Source organism: Coenobita brevimanus, chromosome 94 (genome assembly GCF_032717465.1).
Source record: "Coenobita brevimanus isolate Jiangsu-jjx chromosome 94, ASM3271746v2, whole genome shotgun sequence".
Taxonomy (NCBI): Eukaryota; Metazoa; Arthropoda; class Malacostraca; order Decapoda; family Coenobitidae; genus Coenobita; species Coenobita brevimanus.
This window is the reverse complement of record NC_137047.1, coordinates 27,641,880-27,665,369: the sequence shown is the minus strand read 5'-3', so window position 1 is coordinate 27,665,369 and position 23,490 is coordinate 27,641,880. Positions and strand designations below refer to the sequence as shown.

At 44.1% G+C, this 23,490-nt stretch overlaps 1 protein-coding gene across 1 annotated transcript in view; it reads right to left on the bottom strand.

The window, feature by feature from the left end:
* The window catches only part of SH3PX1 (sorting nexin 33-like protein SH3PX1), a 323,543-nt gene that overhangs the window by 277,720 nt on the left and 22,333 nt on the right, over positions 1 to 23,490 (bottom strand). The window contains exon 3 of the mRNA XM_080282787.1: positions 11,790 to 11,969. Within this exon, the coding sequence (XP_080138913.1) occupies positions 11,790 to 11,969 (180 nt within the window). The remainder of the gene's footprint in view (positions 1 to 11,789; positions 11,970 to 23,490) is intronic.

Sequence of the window (23,490 nt, the reverse complement as noted above, 5' to 3'; positions counted from 1 at the left end):
GCCAGTAGTGGTGAAGGCTTGAGAGGAGGACTAGTGTTTATGGCATTTATGGATCTGGAAAAAGCATACGACAAAGTAGACAGAGAAGGACTGTGGAAGGTTTTGCACATGTTCAATGTAGATGGTAAGCTGCTAGGTGCCGTCAAGAGTTTTTAGGATGGTAATGAGGCATGTGTAAGGGTAAATGGGCACCTAAGTGAATGGTTCACGATCAATGTGGGCATGCAACAGGGTTGTGTGATGTCCCCATGGTTGTTCAACATACAGTATATACAGTACTCGTCAAAATTATCGAGCGCCAACCACCGGGCGCGCAATACTTATAGCCAAAAAAGAATCATCCATTTCAGGGGGCAAAAATTGAGCCACAAGTTTGCGGCGCTAGCATGATGTCACAGTACCCTGAGGCCTTCCAACGCGCTGGTTGGTTCCCGCCTCAGTCACCCACGGGCTGCCTGACAGAGAGGAACTCCGCCGCGTCTCCCTCTCAAATTGCGCCATTTTTTACCGAGTGTCCCGCAGTGTTTTGGCCTTCACCACTTTGTTATAGCACCTACCCGTGAACTATCGAGTGAAATCATATCCCAGATCATTGCTCTAAAGGAGGCAGGCCACCAGACAAAGGATGTTAGTGAATTGGTTGGTGTGGCTCGATCGACAGTGCGTCATTGGTGTACGCGGTTTCGGTTGGAAAACAGTCGTGAAGTTCCCACAAAGAAACCGCAGTATGGTAGGCCTAGGAAAGCTTCCCCAAGGTCTGTTAATGTTTTAAAACGTGCAGTGGAGTTTAATCCTCGTGTGAGTGCAAGGAAAATAAAGGAGAGCAACCCGGAAGTGTTTGGTGAGGTGTCTATGAGAAAAGTGTCTCGTGGGGTCCATGAACTTGGTTACACAAGTCACAGGCCTGTGAGAAAGCCTCTTCTCACAAAGAGCCAGAGAATTAGTCACAGGCCTGTGAGAAAGCCTCTTCTCACCAAGAGCCAGAGAATTCGTAGGCTTGCCTTTGCTAATAAATATCTAAACTGGGGTGAGGTGCAATGGTTGTCAGTGTTGTGGTCTGATGAGGCAACGTTTAGTGTTACCTGTAACAGAGGAACACGTGTGTATCGACGCAAAGATAGTGACCCACTTGACCCACGGTATGTAGAAAGCACAGTTAAACATCCTGATTCACTCATGGTATGGGCTTGATTCTCTGGTCAAGGTTTGGGGAAGCTTATTGTGCTTCCCAAGAATGTTAGAGTGAATCAGGATGTTTACCTGGAGCTTCTGTGTGATCATTTACCAGATTCATTCGAGCTAACAGGTGCATGAGTGTTTCAGCAGGACGGTGCACCAGCTCACAAGGACAAATCGGTCACCAATTGGCTTCGTGACTGCAAGGTATCACTCATGAAAGACTGGCCAGGAAATAGCCCAGACCTCAACCCGACTGAAAACCTCTGGTACCTCGTAAAGAAAAGTCTCCAAGGAAAGGACGTGAGCTCTCTACCTAAGCTGGAAGCCGCCATTCGTGACTCCTGGGACAAAATACCCCTCCAGCACCTCAGGAGCCTCGCCCTTTCACTTCCAAGACGTCTCAGGTCCGTGAAGAAACGTAAAGGCTACCCTACGAAGCACTAAAGGTAAATAAAATGCATTATTTATAGTTTTTTCAATGCTGAAAAGTTTGTTTCTTTGGAGGGACGCAGGGCGCTCGATACTTCTGACGAGCACTGTATGGATAAGGTGATGAGAGAAGTAAAAACAAGAGTAATGGAGAGAGGGATGGCACTGGTAATGAATGGTGATGAACGGAATATGTCAAATTTGTTGAATACTGATGATGCAGTGCTACCTGTAAATACCGGACAAGAGCTTGTTAGACTAGTACTGAGTTTTTTGGGTGTCTGTGAGCGTAGTGCCTTGAGAGTAATAGCAGAAAAGGGTAAAGTGATGGTTACTGAGAGAGACGGTGACTCCCAGTGTGATGTTACAGTGAATGAAGAGAGACTGGAATTGGTGAGAGAGTTCAAATACCTGGGTACTGTGATGGAAAACAGAGGAAAATATGCAAAAGATGTGCAAAGTAGAGTGACAAAACGAAGGAAAATAGTTGGTACTATGAATGCCTTGATATGAAACAGAGGCTCGAGTGTTGCAGCTGTGCAAGGCTTACATGAAGGGGTGCTTATGCCAACTTTAACATACGGATATGAGACTATGGTGTGGCATGAAAAAGAAAAGTCAGGAGTAAGAGCAGTGGAGATGGGACAGCTGAGGTATGTATGTGGAGTACATAGAGTGGACAGGATACAGAAAAATGTTACAAATGAAAGATAAGGAGTGAGGAAGTCTGTGGACACCAGAATCGAAGAGAATGTACCGAGATGGTATGGTCATGTGGAGAAATTGGATGATGATAGGGTGGTGAAAAAGGTATAACTGAGCGAATCTGCAGGAGGGAGGAGGCGATGTTGGCCAAGAAAGTAGTAGTAGAAGTAGTTGTTCCCTAGGCAGCCTGGCCGAACACCCCCGAGTCCCTTAGGAAGGCCATGGCCGAGACCAGGCTTTCCCACAGAGCTCTCAAAGAGTGTATGTTGTGTTGTTGGCGTAGGTGATTGTGTGCAATGCAGTCTTCCATAATGTGCTTAATCACTTAACCGCAGGGCGTCACTTTCGTGACGCTTGGGAGCAAGGGATTATACCGCGGGGCGTCGCTTTTGTGATTCTGTGTTATTTTGAATTCACCCGGGCTTCCAAGTGGGGGCTTGTATCATCTATCAGTAGTGCCAATGTCCAACACTAGTCAGCACTCCTAATCTCATCTGTACTCCCATCCATTGTTGACAATTTAGCCATTTCTCCCCGTTCTTGACTCCCCTTCCTACCCCCCCTCCATTACCCTATCCTCTCGCCTGCCCGGCCGTGCTACGCTGAGTAAATCTTCCCTGGAATTTTTCACTGATTTCATCCATTGAAATAAGCCCTATGTCCTATTCTTATACCAAATAATATATACAAGAAAGAAATAAGGTAAGTGAGAGTGCCGTACACCTGGAATTGGCTAATTATCACCTGACAACACCTCACGTGCACCCGTTCGCTAATTTTCGCTGTTTTTTTCCCCTTGAAATATGCCGTATAATCTATTTTTGTAATAAATATACATGTAAGGAGGGAAGGGAGAAGCCTAAGTGATATTTACATTCACCTGGAACTACCTAATTTATAATGTATTGTCCAGATTTCCTGCCAATCATTTCAGTGCTAGACAAAGCTGTTTCAAGAGCTAACATTGGTAGCTCTGAATATCTCCTAAGTAGGCCTCTAATCTATTTTTGTAATAAATATACATGTAAGGAGGGAAGGGAGAAGCCTAAGTGATATTTACATTCACCTGGAACTACATAATTTATAATGTTTTGTCTAGATTTCCTGCCAATCATTTCAGTGCTAGACATAGCTGTTTCAAGAGCTAATATTGGTAACTCTGAATAACCCCTAAGCAGGCCTCCACCCCGGCCCTCCGTTATCAGTTTACTCTCATCTTCCGAAGCGAGGGTACGTATGTTTCTTCTTGCTGACTTCAAGGCCTTTTATCACCCCCATGCAAAGGGCCCTGTGACCTTTACCCCCAACTAAACCTCGTGTGGAAAGAGGTAAAGGGCTGACAATTGATAAAAGAGTGACTACGATCTTTCTATTGAGTAAAACAGTGCAAGTGGAATTGTAAATAATGTGTAAATAATGTGTAAACAGCAAGTGAAAGTAATGAATGTAAATATACGTGAACAATGGAAAATAGTTTTATAAGTTACTTCAAGTGACAGTGCATAACACAGTGTAAATAAAATAGAAATGTAAATAACGTAAATAAAATAGAGAACGTAAATAGAAATGTAAATGAGTAGTATTATAAGAATACGAGTATATACCCTAGGAGTAATGAAAGTGAAAGTTTCACTCTAGCATGTCTGAATGCTATGAGTTATGAGAGTGAAGATGAAAGTGACATTCACTCTCAATGCCAGTATACAGGACGAGAAAGTGAATGCTACGTATTTTACTGAAAGAAATTGAATCCCTACAGTGACAATAAACTAATACTACTGAAGGAAACTTATGGATAAAGACTGTAGATATATATAAGTGTTATATAGTAATAGAAATATAAAGTGTGAGGGGTTTTATGAATAATAAATGACAGAGTACCAAGAGCGAACTAGTGCCAGTGCGACGATCAGACACGCTCGTAATTTCCATTGCTTTCACAGTGTTTTTTTTTTTTGAGTATGGATCCCAAACTACTTGAAAATTGTAGAATAGTGTTTATAGTGTTTGTATCTGGCTGTGGTAATCATATTACGGGTTGTCGGGAAGTGTAAAGTGGAGACTTCGTTACCCTACTTCAGAGGTCTCCACAAGTCCTACGGTAACCGACGAAGGCTCAACAATCATTCCAGGAGAAAGCTGAAGGTATGTGCCATAAGCATATTTAATTTTATTATTCTAGGACTAATAACCGATTTTTGGCAAATATTTTTTGAGAGTCTGTTGGAGCCCAAATAACCCCGCGGGACACGCAAGTCACTGGTAAACAAGCCCGCGGTGTAGGGGTTAATAGTATGGGGTGCTGTGTTGCATCCTGGACAGGCATCAGCGACTGAGTCATTCAGCCTCTTCTGGTAGCTTAAGAGGGCTGGATGGTGCCCACATCTCAGCCTGGCCAGGTGAACCCTGTCCTCACGAGGAAGATAGGATTCAGAAGGGAGGATGTCAGGAAGCCGTGCATGCAGCTGTGTGTTGTCTTTAAGTGACTGAATGGAGCGGTGAGTGATCTGAGTGTGGATATGCTTCTGGAAGTTGGTCTGAGGTGGGCGAGGGGGGAGAGATGACAGTTCTTGTGTATGGTAACGTGTGCTGGGTGTTGTTTTGATGTTCCTTGGTGTGGGTGGATGTGCTGCCATGTAATATAGTAGATGTTGTGGATTTGTGGAGGCTGAAGCAAGAAACTGGGTGCCTCTCATGTCTAGGTGATCCTTGACTTTGAGGACTTTGGTTTCTTGATGTAGGTGGTCTGTGGGTGTAGTAGCTGTGCAGCCTGTGATTATTTTTAGAGTCTTGTTCTGTAGTGTTGTAGTGTGTTTTGGTGAGGTTAGAAGCCCAGGCAGGGCTAGCATAATTCATCACTGAACGTATGTATTGTTTGTATACTGTGGTGGTGGTTTCTTTGCTGCGTCCAATTGTTGTATGGGCAAGTGACCTCACAGCACTAAGTCTTGGTGTTATTTTATTTTTAATGTTTGTGATGTGTTGTTTACATGACATTGATGTATTGTATGTTACACCAAGGATTTTGTGTGTGTGTGTGTGTGTGTGTGTGTGTGTGTGTGTGTGTGTGTGTGTGTGTGTGTGTGTGTGTGTGTGTGTGTGTGTGTGTGTGTGTGTGGTAGGGGAGTGTTGTTCATGGTGAGGTGTGGGATGTGACTGTGTTCTGCTGTCCAGTTTGTGAGAAGGGTCACTGCAGATTTGGCTGGGGCTATTTTGAGCCTGTTTGTGGTGAACCATTTGTGTAGTGTGATGAGGTAAGGTTGGAGGATGTGTGCAGCTGTGTTTGCATTTTGGTGCGTACATGTAAGTGTTATATCATCTGCACAGGAAGCTATGTGTATCTGTGGTGTGTGGGGTGTGGGTATGTCGTGCATGTATAGGTTAAAGAATGTAGGGGACAAAACAGATCCTTGGGGGACACCATTTGTGAAGTTTCTGATGTTAGAAGACTGACCGGCAAATGTTACGTGTGCACATCTGCCTGCTAAGTAGTTTGCCAGCCATCTTTTTGTGTTATTGTGCATGTTTGTGTTGAGTATTATGTTTGTGAGGTTGTGGTGGGGGATGGCATCAAAAGCTTTGCTAATGTCTAGTGTGATTAGGAGTGTTCTGTGTGGTGGCCTAGCTGAAGTCATGCCATCGAAAACTCTCTGTGTAAGGTCTGTAAGAAGAGTGTTTGTGGAGTGTAGTGGCCTAAAGCCATGTTGTGACTGGACTAGGGGAATGCGAGGTGTGACTAGTTGTAGTACCAGTCATTCAGTGACTTTAGAAGGGGTGCAGAGGAGTGTGATGGGGCGGTGTGAGGAGGGTAACATGGGGTCTTTGTTGGGTTTAGGGACAGTGATGATAATGCCATGCTTCCAGATGTTGGGTATTATGTTGTGTGAGTAGCTGTAGTTTGATATGTTGGTGAGTGTTTGTATGCCTTGTGGTCCAAGGTGTTTAAGGTGAATGTGGCTTATGTTGTCTGGTCCACAGGCAGATGAGTGCTTGAGGTTGTTAACCCTTAAACCGCGGGCTTGTTTCGCTTTGACTTGCGGCTCCCGCGGGCATATTCGCGCTCCGACAGACTCCCTAAAAATATTTGCCAAAAATCAGTTATTCGTCCTAGAATATTAAAATCACATATACTTATGGCACATACCTTCAGCGTTCTCTCTGGGTGTTTGTTGAGCCTTCATCAAGTACCGTAGGACTTGTGGAGACCTCTGAAGTTGGGTAATGAAGTCTCCACTTTACACTTCCTGACAACTCGTAATATGATTACCACAGCCTGATATTATCACTAGAAACACTAATCTATAATTCTCAAATAGTTTGGAATCCATACTCCCCCCCCAAAAAAAACACTGTGAAAGCAATGAAAATTACGAGGGTGTATGACCATCCCACTTCCGATCGTTCGCCGCTAGTGTTGCTATTATTCATAAAAACACTCACAGTTTATATTTCTGTTACTATATAACACTTATATATATCTACAGTCTTTATCCATAAGTTTCCTTCAGTAATAGTAGTTTATTGTCACTGTAGGGATTCAATTTCTTTCAGTAAAATACATAGCATGCACTTTCTCGTCCTGTATACTAGCATTGAGAGTGAATGTCACTTTCACCTTCACTCTCATAACTCATAGTATTCATACATGCTAGAGTGAAACTTTCACTTTCATTACTCCTAGTATATATACTCGTATTCTTATAATATCACTCATTTACATTTCTATTTACGTTCTCTACTTTATTTACATTATTTACATTTCTATTTTATTTACACTGTGTTATGCACTGTCACTTGAAGTAACTTATAAAATTATTTTCCACTGTTCACTTATATTTACATTCATTGCTGTCACTTGCTGTTTACACATTATTTACACTTTATTTACAATTCCACTCGCACTGTTTTACTCAATAAAAAGATCATAGTCACTCTCTATCAATTGTCAGCCCTTTACCTCTTTCCACACGAGGTATAGTAGGGGGTAAAGGTCACAGGGCCCTTTGCATGGGGCTATAAAGCGGCAGAAGTTAGCAGAAGTAAATCAGACATACTCCCACTTTCAAAGATGACAGTGAACTGATAGTAGTGGCCTCCTGCCGCCTGGCTAGGGTGAGTGCAATACTACCAACTTTAGCCCTGTGAGACCTGCTAATATATAGCAATGAAATGATTGGCAGGAAACCAAGACAATACATAATAAATTAGGTAGTTCCAGGTGAATGTAAATATCACTTAGGCTTCTCCCTTCCCTCCTTATATATATATTTATTACGAAAATAGATTATACGTCATATTTCAAGGGGAAATAAACAGCGAAAATTAGCGAACGAGTGCACGTGAGGTGTTGTCAGGTGATAATTAGCCAATTCCAGGTGTATGGCACTATCATTTACCTTATTTCTTTTTTGTATAAATTATTTGGTATAAGAATAGGGCATAGGGCTTGTTTCAATGGATGAAATCAGCGGAAAATTCCAGGGAAGATTTACTTAGCGTAGAATACAGTGTGGTGGCCTGCAATTATTAGGTAGTTCCAGGTGAATGTAAATATCACTTAGGCTTCTCCCTTCCTTTCTTATATATATTTTTATTTCGAAAATAGATTATACGGCATATTTCAAGGGGAAATAAACAGCGAAAATTAGCAAATGAGTGAACGTGAGGTGTTGTCAGGTGATAATTAGCCAATTCTAGGTGTATGGCACTCTCACTTACCTTATTTCTTTCTTGTATATATTATTTGGTATAAGAATAGGGCATAGGGCTAATTTCAATGGATGAAATCAGTGAAAAATTCCAGGGAAGATTTACTCAGCCTAGCACGGCCGGGCAGGCGAGAGGATAGGGTAATGGAGGGGAGGTAGGGAGGGGAGTCAAGAACGGGTAGAAATAGCTAAATTGTCAACAATGGATGGGAGTACAGATGAGATTAGGAGTGCTGATTAGTGTTGGACATTGGCAGTACTGATAGATGATACAAGCCACCACTTCAAAGCCAGGGCGAATTCAAAATAACACAGAATCACAAAAGTGTCGCCCCGTGGTATGATCCCTTGCTCCCAAGCGTCACGAAAGTGACGCCCCGCGGTTAAGGGGTTAATAATGTGCTTCGTCTGGTTGTAAGTGAAAGATGCGTAGTCTGGGTCTGTGGGGAACTGTCTCTTACGTCGGATGATACGTCGGTCTTCGGGATGGGGGTTTAGATGGCTGACTTGTGAAAAGTGATTGATGAGAGTGTTTGCTTGCTGTTTATTTGAGGGTATGGTGTCTGTTGTTGTGATGGCAGCATGTGATTGTGTGGTGTTGCTGTTGGAAAGTGTGATGCTGTTTTGTGTTTTGTAGAGTTTGCTGATGTTTGTTTTGTGATCAAGTGTTTGGAGGTAAGTTTTCCAGTTTAGTGTTGGCTGTTCTGATATTTTATTGTTTATTTGAGTGTTGAGTTCTTGTATTTGTTGTACGGTGTCTTGTGTATGGGGTGTTGGGGAGTGTCGCAGTGTGTCCCGTTGTCTGATGAGGCCTTGAATTTCTGGTGTGAAGTTGGGGTTGTGTCTCTTTCTGTTGCCTCTAGGGATGTACAGTATCTTTTGTCTGCGTTTTGTATAACTGTACTGAAAGTGTGCACAGCGGTGTTGATGTTTGTGATGGATGTACTGTTCAGTGTTTCGAAATGTTGTTCTGTTTCAGTTACAAAGGCCTCCCAGTTGGCTCTCTTATAATTAGTGTATGTGTCTTTGTGGCCAGCTGGGGTGATTCTGGTTTTGGTAGTGATGATGATTGGGGGTTGATCAGAACCTAGGGTTTTGACCACTCTCCATGATGTAGTGGGGACGAGGTTTGGGGAGCAGAAGGTGATGTCTGGAGATGAAGGGAGGAAGAGGGCTTGGTGTGGGATATGGGTATGTTGGTCTAGACTGTTCAGTATGAAAAGATGATCTGTCTGGGATTGTAGTACCAGCCCTCTGTCTGTGTCAGGGTTGTTGACATGCCAGGCCGACGACTTGGCATTGAAATCACCACCCAGGATGATGTTGGGTATGTTAGTGATGATGTGTATCTGTGGAGAGTAATTGTGTGGTACTGTGGGGAACGATTGGGGGGGAATGTATGTGTTAGCGATTGTTATGTGATTTGTTACCAGTGCATATTTTAACTGATTGTATTTCTGTTGTGGTGTCATGTGGGGGGAGAAATGACTTTGTGTGTGCATTGGTATCTGCAAACTTGATGGATTTGTGTACCTGGGTGATGAGTCCACCGCCACCGCCGTCGGCCCGGTCTTGTTGAATTGCGGTGAAGTTATGAAATGTCGGTGTTTTCTGTGCTCTGTGTAGTTTTGTTTCTTGTATGATGGCAATGTGTATGTTCTGTTGTTTGATGAATTGTGTGAGTTCTTGTTCTTTGGTGTTTATGCCATCTATGTTTAACTGAAGGATGTTTATGTTGTGTGTGCGATGTGTGTTGGCTGCTGCAGCACAGGGGGGAGGTGGTGTGGGTGGAGGGGAAGGGGTAGGAGGGGGTTGTGATGGAGGTAAGGGTTGAGGTGGATTAGGATGGGTTGGAATGGTAGGAGTTGGGGGACTGGATGGTGTGGGAAGGATTGGTGGGTTTGGCTGTGGAGGTGTGAAGGAAGTAGGATCAGGAATGGTAGGGGGGTTGGTGGGTGGAGGGATGGAGCATAAGGAGCAGGTCCAGGTGTTTGTGTAATGTTTTCTGGATGCCAGTGTTGTGCAGGTGTAATGGGTCCAGTTCTTGCAGGAACTGCACTGAACTTAACCCTTTGTCTGTCAGCTTGACGTGATAGATTTTGAGCATGTTGGACATATGTATTTGTTGGTGGGTCCTGAATTGCTCTCAATGTCCCCGGCTAGAAGAAGTCGTCGAGAAATGACAGCCGGGGAGTCATTTCTCGGTGTAGAGAAAACGGTGATGTTGTGTGTGTTGTGTTGGGAGATGTGGTAATTGCCCAGGCGACCGAAGCCACTCCTAGGTACTCGAGCCCCGTGAGGGGCCGCGGGGGTTTGTGGTGGTTTGGCCCCAGTGCTGTCCTCCTCTTCTCTTCGACAGCCTCTGGGGGTATACCCACAACGAAGACGCCACCGCTCCAGGTCCCCAAGAAGAAGGTGTAGGGACATGGTGGGAGAGTGTGTGGGGAAGAGAGGTATAGAAGTCGGTGAGGCTAAGGGACTGACCAGAGATCGAGCTGGCTGGATGAATTTTGTGCGAAGAAGTGCATAACCAGGGATTTGGCACCCCTTTTAACGTGACAGTGTTCGAACTGGCTCTATCATATAGGTATATGTGAAGCTACAGAACGTGATGAAATTTTATTGGCCTATCAGATGAAGCCAGGATTTCGAGGGCTTGAATGATGAGTGAATGGAAGTATGGCCCATTGAATTGGGCAAACTTTGGCGGTCTGGACGTTGCTACGCCTCACCCTGCCCTAGGGTGGGAAAGGAGATCCGGATGATGATGATGATGATATTGCCTGAAATCCCTTCAACACATAAGACAATTCCTAAGTTAAACAAAAATGTATAGTAGCAAAAGTAATAATATAAAATGGCCATTGCTCAGATTCAAGTAGTGAAGTGAGCTGATCTATTCTGGAATAAGTTGCTGCTTAACCCCCTTGAATCAGGTAGCATATGTCATAGGTTTATTTTAGCTACCTTCAAACAATTATTATCAACTCAAGAGAGCCTTTCTTACTGGAGAGGTTATACCTGCTTCCTCGAAGCTCAATAAATGTCTCCTGTGCAGCATAAAACTGTCTGAAAGCAAGAATAAACTGAAAGAAAACATCACTGTTATAAAGGGGTTACAGCGGCATGATGCTGTTGCTGAAGAAGGAGGGAGAGGCACGAAGTCTTGGAGAAACCAGTTATACTCTGTCCATTAGGAACTTTGCATTAAACTACTATCTCTCCATCTTGAATGTTGAACTTAAAAGATTACCACAAAAATATAGAGCTAGTCATGAAGAAATGCTAAAGAATGAATGTTGAGGGATAATACTGTCTTATTCTATCACCAAGCTATGGTAAATAAGCTATTAAAAAAAAAAAAAAAAAAGTCAAATTAAGGTGAACAAACAACAGAGTGAAACCACAAAACCATGTGGAAAGCAGAATTTCAGAGGTATCAGCAAGACATTCAGAGAGACTGAAAACTACTGAATCAGACTCACAGACAGACAGCCATATGGTGCACAGAGAGAAAACAGAAGCCATCATGAAAGCCTTAGCAAACTAATACTGAAGCTGGAAGGAAATCAAGAGGAGGGAAGAGGTTGAGATGCAGAAATAGAATGGAGAAGGTCACGAGGAAAAGAGATCGGAGAGAGGATGTGGAGGACAAGGGAAATGGAGATGAATCATCAAGGTAGTTGGCCCTAATGTTAGAGTTATGGTGGAGGAGGAGACAAACTGACAACCTGCTAATACATTACTAATCTGGCATGAAACACTGACCTGTTGGGATACAGGTCGCTTCTGATTATCTGCGTTGTATGAGAATGATGAGGTCGTATTTGAGTTGGCCCAGTTGCTTGCATCAGCACTTGTCCTGTTATCTGCCCACTCATTTCCCACATTGGCATATTCAGTTGGCAGTGGTGGCGGTGGCATGGGGGGTGGAGCAGAAGTTATCTCCTGGTGCCATTAGGAGATGAGTTAACAACCAATGTAAATTATAGCATCAATGTATTCACTTTTCTTACTGTAAGTTGCTTCATCCTTTCAATCAAATGATATTTCAGTTTCATTCTTGCTAGCTTCTCGATTCTATTCAGCTCAGGAGACTTCAAACTTGAGAAGTTAGAATCAGACTTCATTAACCCCTCCACAAAGGGAAATTTCCACTGATGTGAATTAACTTGGCTGGAGACAACAAGGATCAAAAAGAAAACTAAAAACAAAACACTAGATTGGAGGGGCTAAGCTGTAAATTAGCTGCAAAAAAATCCAAAGCATGAAATGACACAAAATTTTCACATCTGTGAGGTAAAATACTGATATATCATATATTAACCCCAACTTCAACAAACTGGCTACAACACAAAATTGACATTAAGTGGATTACTTGGCTGGACAGAAAGCTGTAGTGTTATTTACTGGCCTTACTGACAGCATTAAGCTTTACAGAGATATATGTTTATTTATGTTTTTAATTTTAGATAATCACGCATGGTTATATTCCCCTGACAACAAAATCAGTACAAAGAAAAAAGAAAATTGGATGGCCTTTGTAACAACACTCAGCTACTCTACAGACTCCCCTTGGCTTTACAAAACACTAAGTCTCACCAAATCAAGAACATATACTTCGAAGACCCATGCTGTCATCACTTCCAACACTAAACACATTTGCTCATATAAAGAACTAGCAAACATACTTGCGCGCCACTATGCCACCATGTCACCTCACACCAAGACACAATGAGTCTGAAAAACAATCCTCTGTGCACAGGCATTCTTTCCACTCAACCACAACGCAACTTCCTTCACTCAGAACAAGCACACAACATTATAAAGAAATTGAAGAACTCTACAGGCACTGGGTCAGATGGCATCAGCAATCTGCACCTGAAACACTTAGATTCTTAGAACCACATGACATCAAGGCTGTTAGTGTCTGTGTGAGCACACGTTTCCGTTACATCCCGAGTGGTGACATCACCGGAAGAGTCCTGCAAGTGGGCAGGCGTGGCCCGGTCAATTGGCAGTGTGAAGCCAGTGAGTGCAGTTGTACTGCAATCTAATACTGGTAGCAGAGCGCAGTTTGAACATAATGGCATCGTGCTCAACCAAGAGGCTTCCAAAACTTGAAAATGATTCTGCACATGAGAGTTGGAAGAAGGGCATCGACAATTGGTGCGAACTGACGGACTTACCGAAAAAGAAGCAAGCTCTAGCCATTCACCTTTCACTGTCAGGAAAAGTGAGAGTGGTGTCTTCAGAAATTGACGCTGCTGATTTGAAACAAGATAATGGTGTTCAGACCTTGTTGAACAAACTAGACGGTTTATTTCTCGTGGACTAAGGACATTGGCAGTTTGGAGCTTTTCATGATATGAACATTTGTAAGTTCGTGGCAGAATCAGAGCATTTTTATTTCAAATTTATGAAGCAGGACATGGAACTGCCAAACCCTGTGATGGCTTTTATGCTTCTGGCTTCATGCAAACTATCAGACAGTGAGCAACAACTAGCGATAACTGAGGTAACTTACGAAAATATGAAATCTGCCCTGAATCGTATTTTCGCTGGTGAAATTTGCAGGCAGAAGTATGCATCGGTGTCTGCCAGTGAGGTGAAGAGTGAACCAGTCTTTTGGAGTGACAAAGTCAGGGATGAGGAAACGTTTTATGTTAGAGGTACTCGACAAGGAAGGACACTGTTTCAGGGTGGTGCAGTACATGATGGAGGTTGTGGTGATGGCCGATAATCAACCATATCTGCTAGAATTTCCAAATGCTCATCCACCGGCAGGAGGCAGAACCCACTCGGGCCTGACTGAAAGTATCGAGGTGTTTCGTATGTGATTCTTGATTTCATTGGGCATGTGACTGTCCGGATGCATATGAAAATAACAGCAGTCATGAAGAAAATTCTGAAACAGTGAATCTGTCATTATTTATGGGCTATGTGGATGCTGCTGCTAGTAGAGATAAATTACAGATGCTAGTAGAAGAATCTAAGGGCTATGCTGTTCTAGACACAGGGTGTTCTACAACTGTATGTGGAGTTGAATGGATCAATTGCTATCTAAGTGAGCTCAGTGATTACGAACAGGAAGCTATAACAGAAGAAAAGTCATCCTCAACATTTACTTTCGCTTATGGCATCACAGTTTCTTCTCTCAAACGTGTTACTCTGCCCTGCTACATTGGAAATATGCATGCGACCATTGTGACTGATGTTGTGAACTACAATATTCCCTTGCTACTGAGCAAACGTTCCATGAAAAGAGCAAAATTGTTGATCAACTTTGAAAGCGACCAGGTCAAAATTTGTAGAACTATCATTAATTTGAAGTCCTCATCTTCAGGCCACTACCTGCTTCCAATTTCTTTATGACTAGGCTGAGAGTTTTGTGAAATGATTCCCGATGGCCGCTCTGGCATCTCTTGGGGGTGATGTAGAAAAAACGCCTTCGAAGCTTCACAGGCAATTTGGACACCCAACACTGGCGAAACTAATCAAACTTATCACAGATGCTGGAATTAAAAGTTCAGAGCTGGAGCAGGCTATCAAGGCTCTATCTGATGCATGTACAGTCTGCTGTATATTAAAAAAAGCCAAGCACCGACCTGTAGTCAGTTTGCCCATGGCACCTAAGTTTAATGATGCCATAGCCATGGATCTGAAAGCTTGGGGAAGGCATTATTTCTTAGTCCTTGTTGATCTGGCGACCAAGTACTGCACTGCGATAGTAACTGCAGACATATGTCCGACCACCATTATCAAAGGAGTATTTCAGAGCTGGATTGTTGTGCTTGGTGTACCTGGAAAAATTCTTACAGATAATGGTTGTGAATTGAACAATGCTGAAGTGCGAGCATTGAGAGATGCCTTCAATTTCAAGATCAAGTGATTCATCGACAACAAAAGTCTGGTGGACGCCCTTTACTCCTGTAGGAGAGTAGATTGTGCACTGATATTGCTGTATTACAAGACATGTTGGAGGGAGGGGAGACTGATGAAGTGTCTTGGGTGGGTACATCACAACAACTGGCTGATTGTCTCACCAAGAAAGGTGCCTTGAACAAGCAGATGCATGCAGCAGTCAGCTGGGGATAGAAGCATTATAATACTTCAAGGGACATCACACATCTGTATGTGGCCACAGACTGGGTCTTAATGGTACTTAAACAAAAGTCTATATACTGGATACATAGCATGTATTGGACACAAAAGTCTATATATTGGATACATAGTGTGTATACAATGCCAATAGTCCAGTTAGTTTCGTCCTTGGAATCTTTTGTCAAATTAAGAAGATGAGTGTTAGTGCATATTGCTGTCAGTGTGTGTGTGCACACACGTCTGTTACGTCCCAAGTGGTGATGTCACCAGAAGGGTCCTGCAGTATGCAGATGAGGCCCAGTCAATTGACGGTGTGAAGCTGGTGAGTGAGGTTGTTTCAAATTCTAATAAAGGCCCTCATGAACATTAACAACTTTTTACTCACATTGCAGCATTCCCAATATTTGGAAACATGGAACAATCATCACTATACTCAAACCAAATATGGACACAACACTACTAGTACAATATGTCATCCAGAATAACCAAATTCCTCATTCTTAACAATGTCGCACCTTATATCCACTTGCTCCTTCACAACACATCTGTAGAGCACTACATTCCACAAATACCTTACTAACAAACCTCACACTATATGCAACCAGCAGCATCAACTCTGTGCGACCCACACAGCATACAATTGTTACAACAGACACTCGTCAAGTCTTTGATGCTGTGATAGTATGTTGGGAAAATGGTAAAGTCTTTGATGCTGTGATACTATGTTGTATGTGGTGAGTAACTGTCTTGTGGTGTGGGAGGCTGCAATGCATTGTTGGCAAAGCTGCAAATTGCAGTGAGGGCATTTATTGCTATGAGGACTGGATGATGCAGAAAAAGACAGATTCTGGAATGGCTAAATACGTGTCATAAGTGGTATGGGAGATGATGAGACTAGTTTTGGGAGGGGACTTTAACCCCTAAAACGCGGCTGTGTACGCGCGATCCCCCCCCTGTGGCGGGGTTGTAGCGGGGTCTGAGTACCTGTGGAAAAATATTAGCCAAAAATCATAGATTAACCCTAGAGCATTAAAATTTTTATGGCATATATTACTTACATTCAGCTATCTCCTGAGCCACATGTTGAGCCTTCGTTGACTACCCAAGGACTTGTGAAGACTTGCAAAGTTGGGTAACAAAGTCTTCATTCTCACACCTCCAGAAACCCGGTTTTCTTTCTACCACAGCCTCAATCTGTCACAGTACACTTTATACAACAACGTACAGGTTGTTTGGAATCCGTATTTGTAAATAAGAACTGAAAATAAGGCTAAAATGGACGGAGCGCACGGCCGACATGCAGCGCGGTGGCGATCTTCCCGTCAATATTGTCACATTTGCCTTTTCTCGGCAAAAAACACGTATACTCCTTTTTTTTCCATCATAGGACTTCGCAAACGTTTGCCTGTCACTATTACGGTAATAAAAATCAATGTCACTGCCAGTATTGTGGACTGGGAATGAGGAAGACCACCGCGGCGCGAGTTTATTCAGCCTTACGGCAGGCACTTTATTCTCGCTCCTGTCGGCCACTCGCACTTCATTTCTATCGCTCACTTTCACTGTATCTTTTTTTTTTTTTTTTGCCTTATTCATCAGTGTCACTGTCCAGTGTTATAAAAATAATATTTTATACACAAAAAACTTTTACTTTCAGAACATAGAATAGGAAAATATGCTTTTATCTTTTTACACTGGAGTGACTGTCACTCGCAATACTTATATGATTACTATGTACAATTATTTACAACAAAAAACACTGTAACTGTCAGTGCTTTTACAAGTACATACACTAATTTACACTCATCAGGCTGTCACTGTCAGCACGTAAAAGAAAACTGAACAATATTATCACTGTCACTCTCAGTATTTTTCCCAATATTTTTACCCTTATTTTCAAAATCTACTTAGGCTGTGGTAGTCGAAAAAACACGGGTAAGCACAGAGGGGAACTTTGCACTCTTTGCACTGCAAGGAGGTGCGCCTAAAAGTTCTTTCCTGCCTGGTAGTGTGGCTGCACACATGACACCTCCTCAGTGCTTTCCCCCTCTTTGCAGTGGCTGGCAGTGGCTCCAGGCGGTGTCGCTGAAGGTAGGCCATACACTGTAGGCGGTCTGGAGGTGTGTGAGGGTGGCGTTTTGGACCTGTTGAAAGCACCTGGCCATAACGCTGAAGCAGCTGGTAGACACAAGTCTTGGAGAATCTTCTGAGAGAGTAGTTGGCTGGCTTCCTGTTCTTGATTTTATACAGGATGAAAGCGTTCAACATGCACATGTCAATCAAGTGCAAGAACACCTTCCTGTACCAACGACGATTTTTCCTCAGACAGTCAATCTCTCCAATCATCATATCCGACTTGTCCACCAGCCGCATATTGACGTTATAGTCAATTACAGCATCAGGCTTCATCACAGGCTCGCCAGTCCTTCTGTCGACCTTCCCTGTTGCCAGCATTTCACCCTTGTGTACTGTGGTGAGCATGTTCACGACTCTCTTATCATGCCACCTGATCGCAAGCATCTTGTCAGATTTCTTCAGGTGCACGTCTCCCCGCTTTGACTTTTCAGCCTCTGGGAAGGCAGGGTAATGTGCCCTGTTACTTCTGACAGTGCCACAGGAGCCGACGCCGTGTTCAGAAAGGTACTTGGCGAGTTTTGGAGCTGTATAATAATTGTCCGTATACAGGACATGATTCTCGCCAAAGTACTTTTCCAAAAGCACTTTCACCACAGAACCAGAGAATCCAAGGGGGTCAGTCTTATCCAAGTCGACATTGCTGGCGGTGTAGATGACGAAGTCAAGGATAAACCCCGTCTTGCAGTCGCACAGCACAAAAAACTTGATTCCAAAGCGGTGGCGTTTGCTTGGAATGTACTGGACGAACCGAAGACGGCTCCTGAACAATACCAAAGACTCGTCAATCACGACTTTCTTGAAAGGGCGCAAGAACCTCGTAAACTTATCTTTGATCATGTTCAGGATTCCCCTCACTTTCCATAATGGGTCAGTTTGGGAAGGCTCATCATTATTCGCGAAGTGAAGATAAGTCATCAGCTGCCTAAAACGATCGCGGCTCATGTATTTATTGAATATTGGTGTTGGGCACAGCTCGTCGGAACCCCAGTACTCTTCCAACTTATGCTTCCAGTTGTGCGGCATAAGCAACATCAAGGCAATAAATACAAAAAGCTCGCGGATCGTCAAAGGCACCCATGATGCCATCCGCGACGTGGATGGCGTCGCAGCCTCACCTTCTTCTTCGTGAATTGGCGCACATTGCCCCTCGTACCTGTTGGTCTCGGTACAGATGTGCTCCATAACCTCGTCGTCAAGGAAGGCCAACAGGTAGTCAACACATTCACCATCATCGTCCACAGGGAAGTCAGCCTGAAGTCCACACTCACTTTCGTCAAAGGGCAGATCTTCAGGCACAAAATCTGATCCCTCTGACCACACAAAAGCATCTAAAGTTCCCTGCCTAGGCTGGGAGGTGCTTGGGGCGGCGGGGGGTGAGGCATGTCGTGTGGGAGTGGGTGAGGCAGGCTGGGCAATAGTAGGTAAGGGAGAGGTTATCCCAGGCCGTGTTGGTGTTGTGGTGGTGGTGGTTGGAGGGAGATTATCGCTTGGGTCAAGGTCACCCGCGGTGGCGTGACTCCTGAGTTGCCTAGTGGGAGTTAGCCTAGGGGACTTAACTTTACTGACACGAACACTAGGCCTACGATAACCTCTCATACGTAACATTGCTCGTCTACTTCCCTTTCTCGGTGGTGATGGAGACTCCGATGACTCAGGAGACAGGACAGCAGACGAGGAGGACGAGAGAAGAGGGCTGGGAGAACGTGGCGGGCTTGTGGTGGTGTGGCGTGACGTAGTGGACAATGGCGGTGCACTGCTGTCTCCGCTCCTCTTCCTTTTCTCTCCCTTTCCATATTCGAGGCCCCTTTTCACCGGGGCCTTCCCTGTAGAGGTGCTGGGCACAGTCACAGTTTCCTCGGGCACAGAAATCATCACTTCAGGGGCTGAATCAGCACTCGATTGTGTCTCTGATTCAGCCAGGCTAGACAAAACACCCACGTCACTGCCGTAGTCCATAGAGGCTTTCAACAGTTCAGATGCTATGGCCGAGTCACTTAGCCCCTTGGTAGTCACTTGTAAAGTTTTGAAGGGCGTAGAGGTAACAAAACCCTTTTTCGGAGGGCTAGAAGGCACGGAACTAGAAGAGCTAGAGCCTGACATGGTGTCACCGTGGCAGATTTGCGTGGACTGACGCTAATCTGGGGCAAACCGCGCGAAAAAATGACAGTGTGACAACTGGGGAAACAAGCGTTTCCCAATAGCAAAAAGTGCTTGCGAGATGACGGCGCAGATTGACACGTATCAGCCATCCGCGCGTTGCCATATCGCACGACGAGGGAGGGCCGTGCATCGGTGCGTCCGTGGGTAAAAAAAAATGAGACTTGGCAACAACCGAGGTCAGTAGTACAAAGGTCAAGTGTGCTAAAAGTAGCTCACGGGTGGCGGGACTGAGAGACAATACCAGCTTGAGCCTGCTTGCCCGCGGTTATTCAAAATTAACTCAAATCGCAAACGCGACGACCCGCCGTCTTGCCCTTTGGGCCGACCGTCGCAAAAGCGACGATCCGCGTTTTAGGGGTTAATGGTCATGTGATTGACGCAGCTCGAGGATATGATGGGCTACATGGGGTATGCACATATGGTAAGAGAAATGAAGAAGGGAAAGGATACCCAAGTTTTGAGAGGCAATGAACAAGACTGTGTGCAACACACATTTTAGGAAAAACGAGACTAGGCTGATTATATACGAATCTGGGGGTAGAAGTGGCCTGATAGACTATTTCCTGTCAGGAGGGCTGACAAGAGGTTGATGATGGATGCTAAAGTGACTCATTTGGGAAGGCAATGCATATGATTGTGTGCAACAAGCCATTTAGGAAATGGGAAAGTAGGCTGATTGCATACAAGTCTAGGGAATATAGTAGCCAGATAGACTATTTCCTAGTCAGGAGGGCTGATAGATGATTGATATGGAAGGTTAAAGTTATAGGGAGCGAGGAGTATGTGCTGCAACACAAATTACTGATAGGTGACATGGTGCTTGAGGAATGGGTGATGAAGAGGACCTATGCACCTAGGAGTAAAATATGGAAGTTGAAAAACCAAGCAGTAAGGGATGCCTTCTATAGCAGGATAAGTCGAGTGGTGGCTGAACAGGGAGCTGTTGAGAGAAGTTTTAATGAACAGCACAGTGCTCTCAAGAACAATCTCCTGAGAGTTACTGATTCAGTGTGCAGATGGACAAGGGGTCCCCCCAAGACATAAAGTAACATGGTGGTGGGATAAGGGTGCAGAAGCTGCAGTTTAACCCCTTCGCACCCATGACGTGTGTGTTTACGTTCACAAAGTGCTGAGTAATGCTGCCTATAACACAGCCTTCCACGTTCCATGATATCTTTATGTACTGGGACGTGGTTTATTGGCCTATATGCATTCTCTGAGCCTGGTATACCTCACTGGGTAAGAAAAACAAACTCCACCCACCAACCGATGACAGCTCAGACAAATTATGTCATCTGAAATGTCGCTGCTCACCACAGAGTTTTATTGGCTCCTACTTTGTACTTGGCTCTCAGTTTGTGGTTGGCACTCAAGAAGGTAGGATTACGTTGATCATCGTATCTGATTATTGCCATATTGGGAATTTATTGTGATTTTCTTCTGCAATTGTTTTCAGGAACACACAGCCAAGTCAGACAGTAGTGGCGAATATTCTGATGCATTGTATGTGCCAGGGGAGTCCAGTGAGGATGATAGTACTAACAGCAAGTTATCACTAAGTGATAATGAATTACAGAGGGAAGATGACCCAATTGAGGAGAGTGGGTAGAAGTATCTAGTGGACATTTTTGCAGTCCAACGGCCAGAAGCCATTCCTGCCTCCAGTGATGGTGCAGCCCAGGATATGATGCCCCCTACGTTTGCTTCCCCTGGGGCGGGCTGCTTTTAGTCATTTTCTTGATGACAAAGTGATGTCAAAATTGTGTTCATGGGTGAATGAGAGGGCTGATGTGTACTGGGCTGTGAATCCTAGTAAAAGTAAAGTACATAGCCTAAAATGGAGACCAGTTACAACTGATGAAATGCATGTTTTCATAGGACTATTGATGGTGATGGGGGTGTTACAGTACCCAGATAAGAACATGTACTGGTCTCACAGTGTGTGTTATAGAGGCCCCTGGGGCCAAGTGGCATGTCACGAAAGCCAAGAAAAAACTAGAACACCCCAACACTTTCTTCATCAAGCCCTTCCACCATACCCCCCTACTTATAGTAAGATGTGTGTATGTAATGAATATATATGTTATTTATATTGCATTTATAAAGAAAGGGAACATATGACACTTTACTGAAGACAAAATAAGTATTTTCTGTTAAGTATTCTTTATGCACGTTTATGATCGGGGAGGTGGGGGGTTGGGATGGGCGGGCTATGTGACACCCTGTGGCATAGGTGTGAAGGGGTTAAGGAGAAAGGAAGGCTTTTCTGGGAATGGAAAAGGGGTGGGAACAAAATGGAATACTTGGCTGCCAAGTGTAGGGCTTGAAAAGAGGTATACAGGGCAAAATCTGAGTCTCAGACACTTTTACTGAACAACCCAAATAGTTTTGAAAGGAAGAATATGACATTTAAGGTGGCATATCAGATGAAGGGGGAAAACATGGATATCATATGTGCACAACGTGTGAAGAATGCTGAAGAAAAGATAGCAGTGAACAGTGAGGATATTAAAGACATCTGGAGTGGATTATAACTGGTTTGTGAATGAGGGGTTTGACTGGAACAACGAACGTTTGGAGTCAGCAGATCCAGTGTTTGGCCCCTTGGCCTTTGATTGATGCTGCTCCTGTGAGCAGGGCAACAGGAAGAATGCAAGTGGGGAAGGCAGCAGGTGTGTCTGGGATGACTGCCGAAATGCTGAAGGCATTCAGGAGATATATGAAATGGGTTAGTTACTAGTGTAATTTGATATATATGATTAGATACGAGTGTAATGTCCCAGATAATTGGCTGAAGAGTGTGACTGTAAATCTGTAGAAGGAGAAGGGTGATGCCCTGGAATGAGGAAATTACAGGGGCATAAAACTTTTGGACCAGACAGTGAAGGTTATGGAGAGAGTTCTAGAAGGTATGATAAGGGAAAGTGTGAATACTGATGAGAAGTTTGGGTTTGTGCCAGACAAAGGAGCCATTCATGTCATATTCACTGTTTGACAGCTTCAGGAAAAACATACAGGAATGCCATTGATGTCATATTCATTGTTCAACAGCTTCAGGAAAAATATACAGGAGTGAAAAGGGATCTGTATTTTGTTTTGTTGACTTGGTGAAGGCCTTTGGCACAGTTCCTAGGGAGATGGTGAAGTGGACAATGAGAAAGCTTGGGATCAAGGAGTGGTTGATTAGAGTGGTTATGGCTATGTAGGTAGGTGCTCACACCCACGTGAGAGTGAATGGAGATTTGAGTGATGAGTTTTCCATAAATGCTGGTGTCCATTAGGGGTCAGTCTTGAGCACCTTGTTGTTTACCATGGTGCTCAAAGCCTTTTCACATGACTTCAGAAATGGACTCCTGTGGGAGATACTGAATGCTAATGATTAGGTGTTGACTGCAGAGAATGAAAGGGAGGTGGACAAAAGATTTAGGAAGTAGAGAGGCGGGGTGCGGTACAAGGGCTTGAGAGCAAATGCACATAAAACAAAGGTAACAGTATCTAGGGATGGTAGTGGTACTGTCAAAAAAGGGAGAGTGGCCATGTGTGGTTTGCCACAAGGGTGTGGGAAGTAATTTCATCTTGTGAAGTGTGTGTGACAAGTGGATGCATAAGAGAAGTAGTGATATTAGAGATGGACTGCAAGATAATGCTGATTTCATGTGTGTGGTGTCAGGAAGAGCACGTGGTGATTGTCAGGTACGAAAGGATTGATATTGTTGGTGAGTCTCTCATGTGTGTGGAAGGGTTTTCTTACTTGGGAGACATGTTATGTGCTGGAGGCTGGGCTGGAGCTTGCTCTGCGGATAGAGCAACGAGAGGTTGGAGGAAGGTCAGAGAGGTGTTGCCTCTCCTGACGCTGGGAGGGCTTTCCCTCCGTGCCAAGGGATCTTTGTATGCGGTATGTGTTAGGAGCATAATATTGTGTGGTAGTGAGACCTGGGCAGTAAAGGATGAGGATATTCACAGGCTCATATGTAGAGAAATGGCAATGATTAGGTGGATGTGCAGTGTGTCCTTGCATGAGGGGCCTGGGGGTCTAGGTTTACGATTAAAAAGTTAAAGGAAGGATGGG